Here is a 20021-nt window from a genome sequence, read left to right as displayed (position 1 = left end):
CACTCACCTCCCGCATCTCAGGGCACTCACCTCCCGCGTCTCTGCACTCACCTCCCGTGTCTCAGGGCACTCACCTCCCGCTACTCTGCACTCACCTCCCGCGTCCCTGCACTCACCTCCCGCGTCTCTGCGCTCACCTCCCGCGTCTCTGCACTCACCTCCCGCTACTCCGCACTCACCTCCCGCGTCTCTGCACTCTCACCTCCCGTGTCTCAGAGGGCACTCACCTCCCGCGTCTCTGCACTCACCTCCCGTGTCTCAGGGCACTCACCTCCCGCGTCCCTGCGCTCACCTCCCGCTACTCCGCACTCACCTCCCGCGTCTCTGCACTCACCTCCCGCTACTCCGCACTCACCTCCCGCGTCTCTGCGCTCACCTCCCACGTCTCAGGGCACTCACCTCCCGCGTCTCTGCACTCACCTCCCGTGTCTCAGGTGGGCACTCACCTCCCGCGTCCCTGCACTCACCTCCCGTGTCTCAGGGCACTCACCTCCCGCGTCTCTGCACTCACCTCCCGTGTCTCAGGGCACTCACCTCCCGCGTCCCTGCACTCACCTCCCCGTGTCTCAGGGCACTCACCTCCCGCGTCTCTGCACTCACCTCCCGTGTCTCAGGGCACTCACCTCCCGCGTCCCTGCGCTCACCTCCCACATCCCTGCACTCACCTCCCACATCCCTGCACTCACCTCCCGCGTCTCAGGGCACTCACCTCCCGCGTCCCTGCGCTCACCTCCCGTGTCTCAGGGCACTCACCTCTCGCGTCTCAGGGCACTCACCTCCCACGTCTCAGGGCACTCACCTCCCGCGTCTCAGGGCACTCACCTCCCGCGTCTCAGGGCACTCACCTCCCGCGTCCCTGCACTCACCTCCCGTGTCTCAGGGCACTCACCTCCCGCGTCCCTGCACTCACCTCCCGTGTCTCAGGGCACTCACCTCCCGCTACTCTGCACTCACCTCCCGCGTCCCTGCACTCACCTCCCGCATCTCAGGGCACTCACCTCCCGCGTCTCTGCACTCACCTCCCGCTACTCCGCACTCACCTCCCGCGTCTCTGCACTCACCTCCCATGTCTCAGGGCACTCACCTCCCGTGTCTCAGGGCACTCACCTCCCGTGTCTCAGGGCACTCACCTCCCGCGTCTCTGCACTCACCTCCCGTGTCTCAGGGCACTCACCTCCCGCGTCCCTGCACTCACCTCCCGTGTCTCAGGGCACTCACCCCCCGCGTCTCTGCACTCACCTCCCGTGTCTCAGGGCACTCACCTCCCGCGTCTCTGCACTCACCTCCCGTGTCTCAGGGCACTCACCTCCCGCGTCCCTGCACTCACCTCCCGTGTCTCAGGGCACTCACCTCCCGCGTCCCTGCACTCACCTCCCGTGTCTCAGGGCACTCACCTCCCACGTCTCAGGGCACTCACCTCCCGCGTCCCTGCGCTCACCTCCCACATCCCTGCACTCACCTCCCACATCCCTGCACTCACTGCCCGTGTCTCAGGGCACTGCCCGTGTTGCTCCACCCCCGGCTTACTGGCTCTGAAGGTGTTTTCAAAGTGGACCTCACCATGGCAGACCTCACAAGGCCTTGTCTCCATGAGGTCGTCGTCCTGTGCCTGCACAAGAAATGACCGTTTAGCTGGCTGTAAAACCCTGAGCTTGAACGTCTCCTTCGGCACTTTCAAAGTGACCTTCTAAGATCTTGCATTCACGGTTGCTGTTGAAAATCTTGTGTCAATAGAATTGTTATTTTTTGAAAGTATCAGCTTATATGACCACAAGGTCCCACAAGAGGCCATCTGCAGGCTGAGGATCAAGGAGAGCCAGTCCAAGTCTCAAAACTGAAGAACTTGGAGTCTGATATTCGAGGGCAGGACGCATCCAGCACGGGAGAAAGATGTAGGCTGGGAGGCGAGGCCGTCTCTCCTTTTCACATTTGCATTACATTCGCTGGCAGCTGACTAGATGGTGCCCACCAGATGAAGGGTGGGTCTGCCTTCCCCAGCCACTGACTCAAACGCTCATCTCCTTTGGCAACACCCTCACAGACACACCCAGGATCAATACTTGGTGTCCTTCAATCCAGTCAAGTTGGCGCTCGGTGCTCGGTGGTAACCATCTGGGGCCTTGGTGTTCTTAGGTTTTCCTGCAGTGCCTCTGGCCGTGGTTTCTCCTCCGTCTCCTTTGACTCTCAGTGAGCCTTCCAGTGCCAGGAAAATGTGGCTCGTTGTTTCTTCAACTGTTTTCTGCGCTCCAATTATTTCTCTCTCCTCCTGGGATTTTAGGAGAGACGAGGATGTTGACACCTGCGCATCCCCCACACCCCTGGGAGCTCTTAAGAGGGTCTTCCGTGCTTCCTCCCTCGCTGTCTGCGGTCACCTGTGTCTCACTCGTGCTGTGGCCGGTCCCCTCAGCCATCCAGCAAGTCCTCTGCACCTGACAATTTTCCTTGCCCTTTGTCTTTGGTGGAGGCGTCTTCAGGATCCCCTCTCACTTCCTGGCCTCTCGCTCTGTCTCCACGGTGCCCGTGGCTCCTGGGGAGCGTGGCATGGGCTGTGCGCCTCTTTGCCCGGGCTGCCGGTCCGTTTTCTTTCTGTGGATTCCGCCGCGGCCGGGACGCCTTGCTCGGTCCGTTTTCTTTGTGTGGATTCCGCCGCGGCCAGGATGCCTTGCTCGGTCTGTTTTCTTCCATGGCAGCCCTCCGAAGTCTGGCTTCCCTGCGGTCCAGGTTCCTCTGGGGTCCTGAGCCCCCCTGGCCGGCAGCCCACAGGGGAGGACAGGCTCAAGTGCAGGCCTTAGTTGCTCCTGCAGCAGGTTTGGGGAGGTGGGTGGTGCCCTTTGTCCTAACCCATAGCCTACCTGGCACCTCCTGTGCCCTCTGCCATCCCGATGCCTCAGGACACCAGCTTAGCCGCTAGGGAGTATAGGCCCCTGACCTGACCGCGAGGCGCCGTCAGGGTCAGGGGTGAGCCCCACAGGGCAGCCTGAGAGCCAAGCGCAGGCCGTGGTGCAGGAGGAGGGGAGAGGCAGGTCAGGGCCCAGCAGTGTTGGGGAATCTCCTTGTCCTGCTCCGGGGATCCTGGGTGCACGCTGGGCTGCGGAGGCCAGGGGCTGGTGGCCTCGTCCCTGTCATCTCTGTGGGACGTTGGTGAGACGCAGCGCCATGGCCTTGTCTTGCTGTCGGCGGGGCAGACCCTCTGCGATGGGCACTCCGGGACGGCATCTTGGTCGTTGGAACTCAGCCTCTGCCTGGCAGACAGAGGGAGGGAGTTGCCAGGGCCAAGGCCTTGGTCCAGCGGCCCCTGTGGCTCTCAGAGGCACCTGCTGAAGCTGTGGTGCAGCCCCGGGCGTTTCTGTGGAGACGCAGGGGCTGGAATCCCCGTTAACATCGCAGTTTTACCTTGGCGCAAGATGTGGGTTGAAACCCTGTGTGGAGCTGTGCGTCTCTTCTCCTTGAGGACCATGTGAGTACCCTGTGGGTGGCCTTTCCAAGCGGCTGCCACCTCAGGCCTGGGTGCTGGGGAGGGCTCCAGGCTGCCTACATCTCACCACCGGAGCCTGAGCTCCCGGGGCTGTGGGCACAGGGTGCCGGGCAGTCTGGGCTCTCGTTGCTGCCCAGCTTCTTTACAGCCTGGCGAATCTGTCTGCTCAGGCTGGCACTTCTGCAAAGCCAGGCAGCACAGTGTGTGAACAGCGTGGCCACAAGGCAGGACTGCTGGGGCCCCCGACGCACGCCATGTTCTGGCAGAGCGTGGCCTGAGCTGCTGCTCCGGGCCTCACCCTCGCCCGTGAGGAGCAGACAGCAGGCACCCACCTCGGGACTGTCGGAAGACGGAACACGCTAACGCGTAGGCGCATCCTAACTGCCCAGTCTCGCGGGATGTGCCTGGTGGGTTGTGGGAGTGGTGGCAGGAGTGGACACGTGTCTGTTTCAGGGCTGGAGGCAGCACCAGAGAAAGACACAGTTGTGCGGGGCTTGCGGACGAGGACGAGGAAGGACGAGGAGGCGTCGGACCCCACCTCTGCGGCTGCTCAGCTGCGGCAGCTCCGGGACCCCTTGCCCCCACCCTCATCAGCCAGGTGACTCCCAGTGTCCTGTGTGCTGAGCCCCCTGCCCGGCGCTGCCACAGCCTCTGCCCAGAGTGCTGGCCGGTCTCGAGAGGCTGCTCAGTGCCTTTTCTGGATATCTTGGTGGAAGCCTGGGGTCTGCATCCCCAGCTTCTGAGCAGTGTTGGTGCCATGTTTGGGCTTGTCAGTGCCAGCATCAGCTGCAGCCCGGGTGGGACTGGGCCAACAAACACCCTTCCAGACACTGCCTGTGCCTCTGAGAGGAGCCCCTAGGGCTGGGGTTTGAGAGGCAGATGTCAGGTCACCTCTGGGCCAGGGTGAAGGACTGCAGACAAGAGGCCAGCCGTTGGCCAGGGCCCAGAGCTTCTCACAGGACCTCAGCGGTGGCTCTGAGGCCCAGGCGTCATGTGGCGGAAGCCATTGCTCACCTGATCCGACCCAAGACCCCAGCCTTGCTGTGGGGGTGGGGAGGGAGAGGAGGGTGGCTGTGGCTGGCACCAGCAGCACAGTCAGGACGTCCCCTTCTGCTCCTGTAGCCCCTCCAGAGCATTGCCAGAGCCACAGGAGGCCCAGAAGCTGGCAGCAGAGCGGGCCCGGGCGCCTGTGGTGCCCTACGGCGTGGACCTGCACTACTGGGGCCAGGAGCTCCCCACAGCCGGGAAGATTCTCAAGTGAGTCCCCGTGTGTCTGAAGTCGGCCAGGGCATACACCAGGGTCCCAGCCTGAGGAGGGGCGGCCGGCTCGCCAGGCCTCCCTGGCCCTGCCTCCCAGCTCTGCCCACCTTCTGGGCACCTGGAGGGGCACAAGGGTGGGCCTCCCCTGCTGATCCGGCTCGTGGAGCCCAGCAGGGCTTTGTTGAGCCTTTTCTGCTGCTGCGTCGGGGCCATCCATGGAGCTTGGGTGTTATCGATCCTGTGGGAACAGCTGGACGAGAAACCACTCCCCTAACGGCGGCCCTGGGGCCCGTTCAGCAGGACTGCACAGTTGGCTGAGGCCTGGGGCTTCCCGACCGTGTCGCAGCTGCTCGCAGTGACCATGTGTCCAGACCTCGGGAAGCCACCCTCCCTGCCCACTTCCCCCTCTGCACCCCTCACCGCGCTGGCCTCTTCTCCATGAAGCTGCAGCAGAAGGGGGCACACGGGAGTCATCTGTGCGAAAGTCCGGACCGATGGGCCTCAAGAGGCCACGTGGGTACTCCAGCCCCTGCCACGGCTCACTGGCATGGCCTCTCGGGGGAGCAGGGCCCCTGCCGCCTCCTCAGCTCCTGCCGCAGGACGGTTCTCTACACCCAGGAGAGGGCGGGGAGGACAGTGCCAAGACTGTGTCCTGGGATGGAAGGTCACCCTAAGGTGTCTCCCTTAGAGGGCAGAGGTGGGTCCCCGTGGCCTCTTGCCAGTCCTTGCCATCAAGACTCAGGGCCAGGTGTGACACAGGGAACATTGCTGTCCCTACAGCACCTGTTACAAGGGCCGGGGTGCCTATGCAAACACCGTAGCCACTAAAGCTAATGCTGCGGGGTCTGCGGGGCTGGGAAGGCCACCGTGATGTGGGAGTGCCTCATCCATGTGAGGAGCTGATGTCAGAACCTCCAGAGAGGGTGGGGGCAGGGGCAGGGAGCCGGGCAAGGGTCCTGGGGCAGCCTCAGGGCCTGAGGAGCACCGTGTGCCCAGGGCAGCCACTGCGTCTGTGTCTGGATGCCCAGGAACGGGCCCCGAGTGCCGGGATGTCCTGGTACATCGTCCACAGCTGCCTGTGTTCCCGGGGTTCTGCTGGGCTCACACACGAGGGCAGGATGTTAAGCGAGGCAGGCCCTGGTTTCACTCACAGCAGGACTAAGATTTGAGGGCCCCGTCCTCAGGGCTCCACAGACACCGTCCCTAGTGAGGGCCAGATTAGGGACAGTGAGGAGGGAGGGGCTGGGCAGGCTGCTCAGCAGCTGGAGAGGTTGGGAAGAAACAGCTGTCCCTGCCACACATTGCCACCAGGGGTGCCCCAAGGCCAGTGCTTGTTTTCTGAGCCTGGCAGGTGATGCCCAGCAAAGCTCCCACCGAGAAGCGGATGCCTGTCCCTCCTCCCGCCTGCCTGGCCTGTCCCCAGGACCACAGGCTTTGCTCTGAGCCCCCAGGCAGTTGGGCCGAGAGAGAGGCCTGAACAGCTGCTGGTGAGGACCCGGTTAGTCCTGGATGGCACCGGCGCCCGGCTTGGCAGGCCTGGCTTCACGCTCCACCTGCCTGGCCCGTCAGCACCACACACCTGGTGCATCGAGCTCACGGCTTCATGTTTCCCCCAACTTCCTGCAGGCTGCTGTGGGGACCGGCTTGATGGAGTTGCAGCCTACACATGGCAACGGCCCGGGCTGGGGAAGGGCCCCGTGTCACCTGCGTGGGTGGGGGTGCATGGGCTGGTGCAGGAGATGGCACCTGGGTGCCGCATGTGCCCCATAGCCAGTTGAGGGCCACACTCCTCCTGGCTGACCCCTAGCCAGGATGGCAGGGGCTGCTCACCCCACATTCCCTCACCACATTTAGGGATCTCGGAGAGCCTGGGCTCGCCCCTTTCATCCAGGAGGTCAAGACGACGTGGGTCCGGGAGGCCAGGGCCTGGCCAGGCCGTGGTGGGAGACAGGGCTGACGGGGGTGGTGGCCACAGGCAACCACTAGAACTAAGCCGTCCTGGTACACAGAGGGCTGGCGGGCCCTGACTGGGTACAGTGGCTCACGCCTGTAATCCCAGCACTTTGGGAGGCCAAGGCAGGTGGATCACTTGAGGCCAGGAGTTCGAGACCAGCCTGGCCAACATGACAAAGCCCCATCACTACTAAAAATATAAAAATTAACCGGGCGTGGTGGCGCGTGCCTGTAGTCCCAGCTACTCAAGAGGCTGAGGCAGGAGAATCCCTTGAACCCAGGAGGCGGAGTTTGCAGTGAGCTGAGATCACGCCATCACACTCCAGCCTGGGCAACAGAGCAAGACTCTGAAAAAAAAAAAAAAAAAAAGCTGGTGGTCCTCAGCCGAGGGGAGCAGAGGGGAGTTTCCCTGCACCTGGACGGGGAGGAAGCGGTGGAGCCTGTGGTGTGGCTGCTGTGCGCCAGCTCCTAAGTGTTCTCACTGCAATCCACAAGGCGTCTCTGGTCCGAGTTCCGGATGGCAGAATGCATCGCTGCTTCTCACACGGGGCCTCTGGTGCGGCAGGAGGCATTTGGCCAGGCGGTCAGGCACCCTTGGGGGAGCCTCATGTACCCTCCTTGACTGCGGGGCACATGGCCGGGTGCTCTTCAGCCCACCAGGGCTTTGCCCGAGACGCCTCTGCCTGTAGGGGGGCCAAGGCCCCGGGCAGCACATTCTGCCTGCGTTCCCACCCACTGCCTTATCCCAAACCAGCCTCACCCCAGACCAAGGTGGATGCAGAAATGAGGTCTAGGCGGCCCCAGGGCAGGGCCTCCTGCTGGTCCCTTCTCCCTAACGTGGGCCATGCCTGGGGCTGTGCTCCTGTCTGTGGACCCGGGGTGAGGGCAGGGCTGCTGGGCCCCGCTCCTCCAGCACCCTCGGGCACAGGGTGTGGGAGCCCGGGAGCTTCGGGCAGAGCCGACCATTCCCCAGTCAGCAGGCAGTGAGCATCCTCTCGTCACTGGGAGCCCTTGGCACTGCCCATCTGTCTTCCCCAGTTCCTGCTGGCCCCAAGTGTGGCTGTGTGCCCTAGAAGGAGGCCTGGTGACAGCACAGGGGCAGTCGGGTCTGTGTGAGGGCCCCTCAGACACTTCTCCCCTGCCTGGGCATCCAGGTGGGCAGGGGGCGGAGTCCTCTGAGGCCGGCCTCCTCTTGGCCGGCACACCCAGCTCCCCCATCCCGTGGCATCCCCAGGAAAGCGTCTCTAACCAGGCTGGTGACAACAGCAGAGCATGGGAGCGGACACACCTGGGAGACCTGGGACGCCTGGGAAACCTGGGGCAGCGGAGTCTGGTCTCCAGCACCCGGCCCCTCTGTGCTGCCAAGGGCTGAACGGCCTTCACGCCTTCTCCTGGGTGCACTACCGCCCTGTCCTTACGTCCCTGCAGTGGAAAGAAGACCTTCATGTGGATGCCCTGTTAGCCTTCAAGGTCACGCTTCAAGGACCCAGCAGCTGTCGCCCTTGCCCTGTAGAGAGAACCCATCTTGCAGGTGGCAGTTGTGCCCATGGTCTCACGGCTGGTTCACGTGGAGTCAGAATTCAGACCCAGGCGGTTGTGCCTGTGGTCTCGCAGCTGGTTGACATGGCGTCAGAATTCAGACCCAGGCGGTTGTGCCCGTGGTCTTGCAGCTGGTTCATATGGCATCAGAAGTCAGACCCAGGCGGTTGTGCCCGTGGTCTTGCAGCTGGTTCACATGGCATCAGAAGTCAGACCCAGGCGGTTGTGCCCGTGGTCTTGCAGCTGGTTCACGTGGCGTCAGAATTCAGACCGAGGCAGGAGTGACAGTGATCTCGCAGCTGGTTCACGTGGCGTCAGAATTCAGTCCCAGGCAGGAGTGACAGTGGTCTCGCAGCTGGTTCACGTTGCGTCAATTCAGACCCAGGCAGTTGTGCCCATGGTCTCGCAGCGGGTTCACGTGGCGTCAGAATTCAGACCCAGGCAGGAGTGACTGTGTTCTCCTGCCTGGGTGCTGTCCGCAGGGTTGGGGTGGCTGGGCTGCAGTGGTGTTTGGCCTTCCCCTGTGCTTGCACCACTGTGGCCACGCTCTTCTGGGGTCCCTGCAGACGCTATGAGGGCCTCTGGCTGTGTCTGCAGGTCTGACTCCGAGCACCGCTTCTGGAAGCCCAGCGAGGTGGAGGAGGAAGTGGTCAACGCTGACGTCTCCGAGATGCTCTGGAGCCGCCACATCACTTTTGCCGGGAGGTTTGAGCCTGTGCAGCACCGGTGCCGTGCCCCGAGGCCAGACGGCCGGCTCTGTGAGCGCCAAGACCGGCTGAAGGTGAGGCCATGGCCCGAGGGCGGGGTGGGTGTGGGCTGGACCAGGTGGGGCAGCCAGAGGGGTGCTGAGCCCCACCTACCCCTGCCCTGGGTCGGGATGCTCGTGAGCACTGAGAAGCCCACGGAAGGGGCTTGTCCACGGTGGGCAGAAATTGCTTAGCCATTGGACATCAGAGAATGGTGTCTGGGGCTCCTGCCCAGGGCCCTGAAGCCTGACACCTGGGCACACAGCTTGGGGACTCTCCAGGGGCCAAGACACACAGTGTCCTCCATGGTCGCAGCCCGGGTCTGTGCTGGGCCTGGGCTCCTCAGAATTGAGGAGAGGCCAGGGGGCCAGGGCAGCTCCCAGCCTGGCAGCTGGGCATGGTGCAGGGGGTGGCTATGGCCATGCTGGCCTGAGGGAGGCCTAGACTCTCCACAGCTGCCCAAGGGCTCCCGGCTCCAGAGGAAGGACGGAGCCATCCCCACGTCCCTGTGGCTCTCAGGACGCCCTCCCCTGAGGGGTGCGTGATTCCAGGGTTGTGTACACTTTGGCTCCGTGATGCTACCCTCCCTGGTCGCTGTTTGTGTCCGAGTCGTGGTGGTGGGAGGTGGTCAAGGCGGGCGGACCCCTCCCCACCATCGGCCACTGTGTCCTCGCTGTGCAGTGCCCTTTCCATGGGAAGATCGTTCCAAGGGACGACGAAGGACGGCCGCTCGACCCGGAGGACAGGGCTCGCGAGCAGCGGCGGCAGCTGCAGAAGCAGGAGCGCCCGGGTAGGTCTGGGCGGGGCGGGCACCGTGGGAGGCACAGCCTGGGACTCGCTGCCACTAGTGGCCCGGGGTGTGTCTGCGGAGTCACAGAGCACCCACTCTGCCAGCTTGGTCCACGGAGCTACAAGCCTCTCGGTCATAACTGGTAGAATCAAGAGGGGATGCTGCCCCGAGGGTCCTGGGTTTGGGGGCTCCGGAGGATGCTCCGGCTTCAGGGGGAGTCAACATGTTCGTGAGGTCCCGACCGGGATGTGGGCACCCACGGCCCCGAAGCCACAGGTGCCATCTGCGTGGCTGGGTCCTGCTTCCTCGTTGTGTTTTCAGGCAGGTGAAGGCCTTGAGGCGAGAGAAGTGATTGGGCTGAGCCCAGAGTGGCTTCCAGGAACCCCTGTGGCCTCCTCAGCCATGCCCTGCATCTGCCTCAGTGTGCAGGTGGCTACAGCTCTGTCCAGGAGGCGTGTGGCCACCGCTATGGCGGCAGGAGTGTGGGTGCCCGGAGGCCCCGGACAGCAAGGCCACTGTGGGGCAGCACTGCCACGTCGCAGGGCCCATCCACCCGCCCTGTCTTACCCCAGGCCCATCTGCCCACCCTGTGTATCTGTTTTCCAAGGAAGATTTGTTTTTAGAGGCCCTGGCCAGCCTCAGGCACTCTCTCTCCTTTTTAAATCTGATTTGGCTTTTTTTTTTTTTTTTTTTAAGCAGGGTCTCTCTCTGTCACCCAGGCTGGAGTGCAGTGGCACAGTCACGGCCTCCCAGGTTCGAGCGAGCCTCCTGCCTCAGCCTCCCAAGTAGCTGGAATTATCATGCCACCATGCCCGACTAATTTTTGTATTTTTATTTTTAGTAGAGGTGGGGTGGCACTGTATTGCCCAAGCTGGTCTTGAACTCCTGGATTCTCCTGTCTCACCTCCCAGAATGCTGGGATTACAGGCGTGAGCCCCCGTCTGGCCTCGGTCCCTTCTGGAGAGTGGCCACGGCTGCAGGCCTCGCCCTGGCCCGAAGCAGGGGGGTCACACCTTGTCTTGAAGAGCACCGCTGGGGGTCCAGGATCCCTTCCAAGCTGTCTCTGTCATGGCTCCCGGGCATCTTGCACTCTGGTCATGAGAGGCGGATGTTGAGTGCAGCCTGATGCCCAGAAGCAGCAGCTCAGCTCTGGGCGGCGGGAGGGCCCTGACCTGCTAATCTCCGGGTGAGGCCTTCCCTGGTGGCTCACACTCAGGAGCAAATTAAGTGCCTATTTTTTGTGTCAACCCTGAAGAGTATCTGGTTTTCCAGCCCTTGGTGACTTGTTAACAAACAGGTATCAGGCCGCGGGCTGCGGCCGGCGCTGGCCAGTCAGATGTGAAATAGCATCTCTTTACTAACTACAGTATTGATCCCCGCCTCCCTCGCGCACGGCGCAATTTTCCTTTCCCTGGTGCTAACCTCAGTGACAATGTGCGTGGTGCTGCAGGGCCCGTCAGCGCCCAGGAAGGCCGCGCGGTCCCAGCAGCTATTGATTTTCCTCAAAGGCTTTTAAATTGCTCCTTCATTTCACTGAGACGCTCGCTCCATCTCTGCTGGGTGCCGGGGCTTTTTCGTTGTGTTTAAACAATTGCTCCATTCACTGGGTTCCTAAACTGTGACGCCTTCTTATTACTGGGAGATAAACTGTTTGGACAGTTTTCCTTAATCTTGGATTAATCGTTCCTGTATCTGAATTGTGGGCCCCGTATTCCTTCACTTCAAAGAATCCACTTGGGAGGCCTGGCCATCCGTCCGAGGCACAGGCATTCCTCCGGGGATGTGCCCCCGTGGCCTGGTCGCCCCCGTGGCCTGGTCCCGCTGGCTCAGCTCGTGGGGTCCTGTCTGCAGGAGCAGGTGCCTCTGGAGCGTTGGTGCCCGGCCCCTTTCTGCGAGCCAGGGTTGTCTGTAAGTCCCTCGGCCACCACAGTCTCGTCAGGGTGGCCTTCCCGAGCCCGACCAGCAGCACGCCTGGTGGAGGCCCACCTCCGCCTTGTGTGGGGAACCCCGCAGGAAGTCTGGGCCTGTGACCCCCGAGGGCCTCAGTGCCATCTGCACAGTGGGTACTCTCAGCCTGGGAGGCTGCCCAGTGGGGCTGCTGACATTTGTGTCCCTTCACTGCCACAGGGCCTCAAGCAGACAGTGGCCGGCTTGCTTGGGAAGGGCAGTTCTGTCTCGGAGAGCCCCAGCTTGCGTTTCTGAGGCCTGAGGCCAGGTCGTCTTTGGATCAACGAAAAAGAAAAGCCCTTTGCGGAGCCTCATGCTCGGCCCAGCCCTGCCACACGCACCCCCACCAGCAGGCGTGTCCAGCAGGGCCACCGTTCGCCTAGTGGGGCTTGGCCCAGCCCTGCCACACGCACCTCCCACCAGCAGGCGTGTCCAGCAGGGCCACCGTTCGCCTAGTGGGGCACGGTCCAGCCTGCAGGCAGGAAAATAGCTTGCGGATGGCGCCACCCCCCAACCGCTGGCCTTGGCCGCCTTCCAGCCTGGGAGGTCCATGGGTACCCTAGGAGTGGCCTCTGGGCCCAGCCCCGGCTCCCCATCTCTGGGCTGCAGGGGTCTGGGGGGGTGTGGGGCGGTGGGGGTGAGCTCTGTGTCGCCTTCACCCCATGGGGGCCAGCATGCCCACCCTCCCCAGCCTGTTGCTCAGGGAACCCTACCCGCCGAGCATCCTCTCAGGCTTGCTGGTGCCAGAGTACGGCCGTGGGCAAGCCGACCCGGCCCCCCTGTCAGGACGAGACCAAGAGCCCCTCCTGGGGGCCTCGGGTAAGAGGGGCTCTGGTCAGTGCCAGACGTCTCCTGAAGTGCTTGAGTTTTGTTTGCAGAATGGCAGGACCCTGAGTTGATGAGAGACGTGGAAGCAGCCACAGGGCAGGATCTTGGCTCGTCCAGGTACAGCGGGAAAGGCAGGGGGAAGAAGAGGAGGTACCCCAGCCTCACCAACCTGAAGGCTCAGGCCAACACCACCCGCGCTCGCATCGGGAGAAAAGTCTTCGCCAAGTAAGAGTGGCTGCTGGGTCACCTCCCACCGCGTGGCCCCCCGTGTGAGGGTGTTCGAGGGAGGCCATCTGAGCTCCAAGATATTCCAGGGACTTGGGGCCTCCAGGGGCTCCCCTGCTTTGAGTTCCCCTGGGGGACCACCCGGCCTTTCCCCGGGGAGGGGCAGTGCCAGCCAGCAGGGGCAGCAGGCAGGGTCTGATCAGGAATGCCCCTGAGCATTCCCCAGGATAAGAGGGGCTCGACCGCCAGGCACCGCCATCCTCACTTAGTGGGGGAGCCATGCCAGGACACAGGCCTTGGCTGGTGCAGAGTGAGCCCCCTCATCTCTCCCTTGCCTGGCTGTGCCCCCAGGGCGGTGACTGCAAAGGCGGGCAGAACGGGGGTCCACGCGTCAGCCCCAGCAGAGCCCAGCCCCAGCGTGGCTGCTCTGAGCACTGGCTCTGGGAGGCTGGCCTGGTGTCTCTGCAGCCCAGCGTGGGCCTGTGTGACTGGTGAGGCCTCAGCGGGACCAGAGTGCGAAGCCCACCAGCCCGGCGTCCCTGTGTGCGGTCTGTCAGCTGGGGCACCAGCCACTCGCACGGCCTTGTGTTTCTGCCTTCACATTGCTTTGTTCTCGCCCAAGAATATCCAGAATGCTTGTTTAGAAGCCACCTGAGGCTGTTGACTCCCTCCCAAATCGGTGCCAAGTCCCTGCTGGTGCAGGTTTGTCTGGTAGCACCAGTGAGGTGACTCCCACCCGTCACTGTCCCGGAAACCCTCCCTTGGACACACCTGGAAGGTGCTAAGTGCAGCGGGAGGAGGAGGCCCCTCCTGGCCAGCATGACCGTGCACCGGCTTGAGCGGGCTCGGACAGGAGGCGCCTTCACAGCACTCAGACCAAGCTTCCCCCGGGCTTGTGGGTGGCGCATCCACAGCCTTGCTTGGTGGGGCAGGGGCGCCGGTGGGGGCTGTGGAGAGGCTGCCTGGGACCCCTGGCGCAGGGCAGGACCCGTCACGTCTGCTGGCCACCCAAGGCGCCCCGGCCCCCGGTAGCCCCGGGTGAGGCTGTTTTCCCGTGGATCAGCCAGGGGCAGAGGCCAGCCTTGGTGCTGAGGCCCAGGAGGAGGAAGGGCCAATGGGCCCGTGCCACGCCTCTTCCCTGTGTCTCATGGGGACAGTGAAGCCCATGGCAGGAGCTGGCTCTTCACAGCAGCTCTGTGGCCCAGACCCCTCCCTACAGAAAGCATCTGGGGTGACCACAGGCGAAACCCTGCCTCGAGGGGCCCCCATAGCAGTGCCTGGCAGCCCCACAGGGGCCGCAGCTGAGCGGCAGCTTCACCACATGGTGGCCTCAGGCCCTGCCGGCTCCACACCCTCGTGCGTCACAGCACCTGAGCTGCTCAGCACAGCACATCTCATCCTGCTCCTGGGAATGCCTGCCCGGCCCACGCCCTCCCTGCTGCAGCCCTCCGGGTTTCCAGCCCTGGCTGTGGAGCCATGCGTGCAGCAGCGGGCAGGGCCATCCTGATGCCTCCTGTCTGCATCTCCTGCAAGGCCACTCCCCAGGAGGCCAAGGGGGAGGCCATGCCCTCATCCTGGAGCGCGGGAGACCGCGGGAGAAGTGCCAAGGTGGGACTGGGGCCACCTTCACCGCGCAGAACCACCCGCCACAGACCCAGGCTCTGGGACCTGGGGTGGCCCTTTCTAAGCCTGCCTCTGTCATCTGCCTCTGAAGGTGGCACCCACAGGCAGTCTGTCAGCGTCCCAGGGCAGCAGTTGCCCCAGGACCAGTGCCTAACCTTGGCGATAGCACCACTTGGAGCCCAGGCCCCTGTTGGAAGCCTCCCAGGTCACATCTTGCCTTGTTTCCCCACAGGGCAGCTGTGCGGAGGGTAGTGGCAGCCATGAACCGGATGGACCAGAAGAAGCATGAGAAGTTTTCAAACCAGTTTAACTACGCACTGAACTAGAGAGCCCAGTGCACTGGCCGTCAGCGCTTTCTCCCTCTGCCAGTGTCTCAGGACAGCAGAGTGGACGTGCGTCTGGGCAGTAACCATGCTTTTTCTGTTACTGTGTTTGATGTAAAGAAAGGGTGCATTGAAATGCTCTGAAGGTATGGCCGCTCTGCTGCTACAGGGTTCGGCATCGTCTGGTGATGGGTCTGGCCTCTCACAAGAGGCTCTTGGGCCTGGAGATGTGAGCGCCGGCAGCAGCCCTGTTCCAGAGGGCATCTGCGAGTCCTCGTGGGGCCAGTGCATGTCGTGGTGTGGGGTTCAGCACGGACGGAATGTGGGTGCAGCTCAGCCTTCAGAGCGTGCATTCCCCAGCCAGGAGGTGACCACGCAGAGGAACTCTGGGAAACCCATTTTTGTGCAAATGCTGTTTTTAACACAAACACAAAGGCTAGTGAACCGTTCAGTTATCCGCTTTCTGTTTCTGGATGTGCCTTTTCATACGTGTGGCCTCTTGTGCCTGGCTTCTTGCTTCTTGCTTCTTGCACTTGGCATTCTGTTTTCAAGGTTTATCCATGCAGTTCCCCTCCAATGTATAAAACAAAGGAGGTGAAAACCTGTCCGTGCGGCAGCTTGTGCACACATGTTCACAGCAGCATTGAAGAAGGATACTGAACATCTTCTCGTGCGCTTACTGGCCATTTGTGTATCTTCTTTGGAGAGGAGTCTATTCAAATCTCTTGCCTGTTTTTAATTGAATTATTTGTCTTGAGTTGTAACATTTTTTTTTTTTTTTTTTCTGTTAGAGATGGGCTTTTGCTCTTACCCAGGCTGAGTGCAGTGGCACAATCATAGCTCACTGCAGCCTCAAACTCCTGGGCTCAAGCAATCCTCCCACGTCAGCCTCCCAAGTAGCTGGGACTACAGGCACACACCACAACGCTTGGCTAATTTTTTAAATTGTTTGTAGAGATGAGGTCTCACTGTGTTGCCCACGGTGATCTCGAACTCCTAGCCTCAAGCAATCCTCCTGCTTTGGTCTCCCAAAGTGTTGGGATTACAGGCATGAGCCAGCACTCCTGGCCAGGAGTTTATATGTATATTGTGAAAACTAGATCCTCATGTGATTTGCAAAAACTTTTTTTTTTTTTTTTTTTGAGATGGAGTCTTGCTCTGTTGCCAGGCTGGAGTGCAGTGGCGTGATCTCGGCTCACTGCAACATCCACCTCCTGGGTTCAAGCGATTCTCCTGCGTCAGCCTCCCGAGTAGCTGGGACTACAGGCGTGCACCACCGTGCCCAGCTAATTTTTGTATTTTTTGTAGAGATTGGGTTTCACTGTGTTGGCCGGGATGGTCTTGATCTCCTGACCTCGTGATCCGCCTGCCTCGGCCTCCCGAAGTGCTGGGATTAAGGTGTGAGCCACCGCGCCCGGCCGATTTGCAAAAACTTTCTTCCGTACTGTTGTTTCACTTTCTGGACGGTGTCCTCTGAAGCACAGAAGTTAATTTTGATGAAGTCCAGCAATTTACCTGCTTTTTTCTTTTGTTGCTTATGCTTTTGCTGTCACATCTCAGAAGTCATCACCTAATCCAAGATCAGAGAGATTTACACCTAGTTTCTAATAAGCATTTTATAATTTCAGCTCTTACGTGTAGATCTTTGATCTGTTGTGAATTAAGTTTTGTGTGTGGTGTAAGAGCCCACATTCTTTTGCATGTAGATAATCCAGTTGTCCCAGCACCGTTTGTTGAAAACATTATTTTTCCCCATTGAATTATCTTCGCACCGTTATTGATAATCAATTGACCAAAAATGTACAGGCTTATTTGTGGGCACTTGACTCTATTCCACTGACTTGTTTAACCTTATGCCAGTACCACAGTGCCTTGATCAATGTTGCTTTGTTGTGATAAGTTTTACTTTGTTCTATTTCAAGGCTGTTTTGACTATTCTGCATTCCCTGCATTTCCAAATGAATTTTAGGATCCGCTCATCAGTTTCTTAAAAAAAAAAAAAAAAAAGCAGCTGAGATTTTGATAGGAATTACATTAAATCTAGAGATTGGGATGTATTACCATCTCAATATTAAATCTTCTGAGTCATGAGCTTCTGATTATCTTTCCATTTATTTGGGTCTTTTTAAATTTATTTCAACAGTATTTTGTAGTTTTCAGTATATAAGTCTTTCACTTATTTTGTTAAATTTACTAATATTTTGTTATTTTTGATTTATAACCAAAAGGATTATAAATGCAATTATAAATTATTAAAAGATTATAAATTGCATTTATAAAAGCAATTACAAATGTAATTGTTTTCTGAATTTCATTTTGGGGCTGATCATTGCTAATATGTGGAAGTACAACTGACTTTTGTGTATTGATCTTGTGTCCTGCATTCCTTGCTGAACTTGTTTATTCATTCTAATTAGTTGTGTGTTCCCTAAGATTTTCCATACACAAAATCATGTCATCTGCAAACAGCTTTCTTTCTAATCTGGATTTCTTTTATTTCTCTTACCTAATTGCTCTGGCTAGTACCTCCAGGACAATGTTGAATAGATGTGAGAACAGACGTCCTCGTCTTACTCTTGACCTTAGCGGAAAGCTTTCAGTCTCTCGCCATCGAGTGTGATGCTAACAATGCAGTTTTGTGTAGATGCTCTCTATCAGGTTGAAAAAGTTACCTTCTCCTCCCAGTTTGTTGCGTGTTTTTGTCATAAAGTATTGAATTTTGTCAGATGCTTTTTCTCCATCTGTTGAGATGATAGTATGATTCTCGTCCTTTATTGTAGTGATACAGTGTATTACATTGTTTCTCATATGTTGAACTGACCTTGCATTCATGGGGTAAATTGTGCTTGTTCATGGTGTATAATCCTTTTTCTATGCTGCTGGATTTGGTTTGCTAGGATTTTGCATCTGTATTCATGAGGGATATTGGTCTGTAGTCTTTTTGTGGTGTCTTTGTCTGGCTTTAGTCACGTCACTACTGACCTCATAGATTGAGGTGGGAACTGTTCCTTCCCCTCCTATTTTTTGGAAGAGTTTGTGAAAGATTGTTAATTATTTAAACATTTGGTGGAATTTACCAGTGAAGGCTGAGCTTTTCTGTGTGGGATTTTTTTCCCTAATTCAGTATCTTCCTTTGTTATAGATCTGTTTAGTTCCAGTAGTTTGCATCTTTCCAGGAGTTTGTCCCTTTCTAGGTTCTTTGTTGCAATCTGTTCATATCTAATTGTTCATAGCATTAAAAAAAATTTTTTTAACTGACAAGGTCTCACTCTGTTGCCCAGGCTGGAGTGCAGTGGTGCAATCGTAGCTCACTCCAACCTCAGACTCATGGGCCCAAGTGATCCTCCCACCTCAGCCTCCCCAGTAGGAAGGACCACAGGCATGCACCACCACATTCAGCTAATTTTCTATCTTTGGTTTTGTTTTGTTTGAGACAGAGTCTTGCTCTGTCACCCAGGCTGAAGTACAGTAGCACAATCATGGCTCACTATAGCTTTGACCCTCCCAGACTCAAGAAATCTTCCCATCTCAGCTTCCTGAGTAGCTAAGACTACAGGGGCATGGCACTATGACTGGCTAATTTTTTAAAAGCTTATTTTTGGTAGAGATGGGGTCTCACTATGTTGCCCAGGCTGGTCTCAAACTCCTGGCCTCAAGAAATGTTCCCATCTTAGCCTAGCGAAGTGCTGGGATTACAGGCATGAGCCACCACACCCAGCCCCAATTTTCTTAAAATTTTTTTGTAGAGGCTGGATCTTGCTGTGTTGCCCACAGGCTGATCTTTGTCAAACTCCTGGCTTCAAGTGACCTCCCACCTTGACCTCTCAAAGTGCTGGGACTGTGGATGTCAGCCAATGCTCCCAGCCTATCCATAGTGTTTTCTGGTTTTAGGAATTTGATTCTTCTTTTACTCCCCTCAGTCTAGCTAAAGAGTTATCAATTTTGTTGATCTATTTAAAGAAACAACTTCTGGTTCTGTTGATTTTTCCCTATGATTTTCCATTCTTTATTTTGTCATTTTCCACTGTAATCTTTATTATTTCCTTTGGGTTGCTTTGGGTTTTATTTTCTCTTCTTTATTTCTTAAGATGGAAAATTAGCTTCCTGATTTGAAATCTTTCTTTTAATACGGACATTTGTGGCCGTAAATTTCACCTCAGCGCTGATTTATTCATCCCTGAAGTTTTGGCTTATTATGTTTCCCCTTTTTTTAATCTAAAAGTATATTCTGATTTCTTTGGTGATTTCTTCTTTTATCTCTTGGTTATTTAAGAGTTTGTTGTTTAATTTCCACATATATGTGAATTTCCCAGGTTTCCTTCTGTTATTGACTTCTTTTCTTATTTTTGAGAGACAGGATCTCACTTCGTCTCCCAGGCTGGAGTGCAGTGCTGTGATCACAGCTCACTGCAGCCTCCACCTCCCACCTCAGCCTCCCGAGTAGCTGAGACTACAGGCATGAGCCACCAAGCCCGGCTAAATTTTTTAAAATTTGCTGTAGAGACAGGGGCCGAATGTGTTGCCCAGGCTGTGTTGGAACTCCTGGGCTCAAGTGATCCTGCCGCTTTCGCCTCCCAAAGTGCTGGGATTACAAGCGTGAGCTACCGTGCCTGGCCTGTTACTGATTTCTTATTTCACTCCATTATGGCTAAAGAACATAGATTGTATGATTTCCCATCTTTTATATGTATTGAGAGTTATGTTATTGGCATACCGTATTTTCTGTCCCAGAGTGTTGAAGAATATCTATCCTGCTCTTGTTGGGTGGAGTGTTGTATAAATGCCTGTTGGGTCAGATTGGTTTGTAGTGTTGTATAGAAGCCTGTTGGGTCAGATTGGTTTGTAGTGTTGTATAGATGCCTGTTGGGTCAGATTGGTTTGTAGTGTTGTACAGAAGCCTATTAGGTCTGATTGGTTTGTTGTCTGATTGTTTACATCTTCTCTTCCCTTATTGATCTTCTGCCTAGTTATATTGATATTGAATGTGAGGTATTGAATCCTTCAGTTTTGTCAGCTTTTGTTTCATAAATTTTGAAGCTCTGTTAAGTGCATCTGTGTTTCTATTTCTTTCTGATGAACAGACCCTTTTATCATTATGACATGTCCTTCTTTGTCTCTAGTGAAAAAAATGTTGTCTTTAAGTCCCATTTGTGTGTTATTAGTATAGCCACTCAGGTCTTTTTCGATTATTGTTTGCATGGTATCTTTTTTCACCCTTTAACTTACATTGTATCTCTGAATCTAAAGTGTGTTTCTTGTAAACAGCATATAGTGGGATCGTGTTTCTCATCTGTGCTGCTGGTCTCTGCTGT

General features: G+C 57.5%; 1 protein-coding gene across 3 annotated transcripts in view; it reads left to right on the top strand.

Moving 5' to 3' along the window:
• Positions 1–16800, top strand: part of UVSSA (UV stimulated scaffold protein A) — a 43282-nt gene extending 26482 nt beyond the window's left edge. For all 3 annotated transcript variants that reach the window (XM_032135651.2, XM_032135653.2, XM_032135652.2), the window contains 6 exons: positions 3929–4073; positions 4598–4732; positions 8825–9008; positions 9655–9763; positions 12589–12763; positions 14619–16800. In XM_032135651.2, coding sequence (XP_031991542.1) covers positions 3929–4073; positions 4598–4732; positions 8825–9008; positions 9655–9763; positions 12589–12763; positions 14619–14712 — 842 coding nt within the window. In that variant the 3' untranslated portion in view covers positions 14713–16800. The remainder of the gene's footprint in view (positions 1–3928; positions 4074–4597; positions 4733–8824; positions 9009–9654; positions 9764–12588; positions 12764–14618) is intronic.
• Positions 16801–20021: the final 3221 nt, after the last annotated feature.

The sequence above is a fragment of the Hylobates moloch genome, unplaced genomic scaffold (assembly GCF_009828535.3).
Source record: "Hylobates moloch isolate HMO894 unplaced genomic scaffold, HMol_V3 SCAFFOLD_17, whole genome shotgun sequence".
NCBI lineage: Eukaryota > Metazoa > Chordata > Mammalia > Primates > Hylobatidae > Hylobates > Hylobates moloch.
This window is presented reverse-complemented; position numbering and strand designations above follow the sequence as displayed.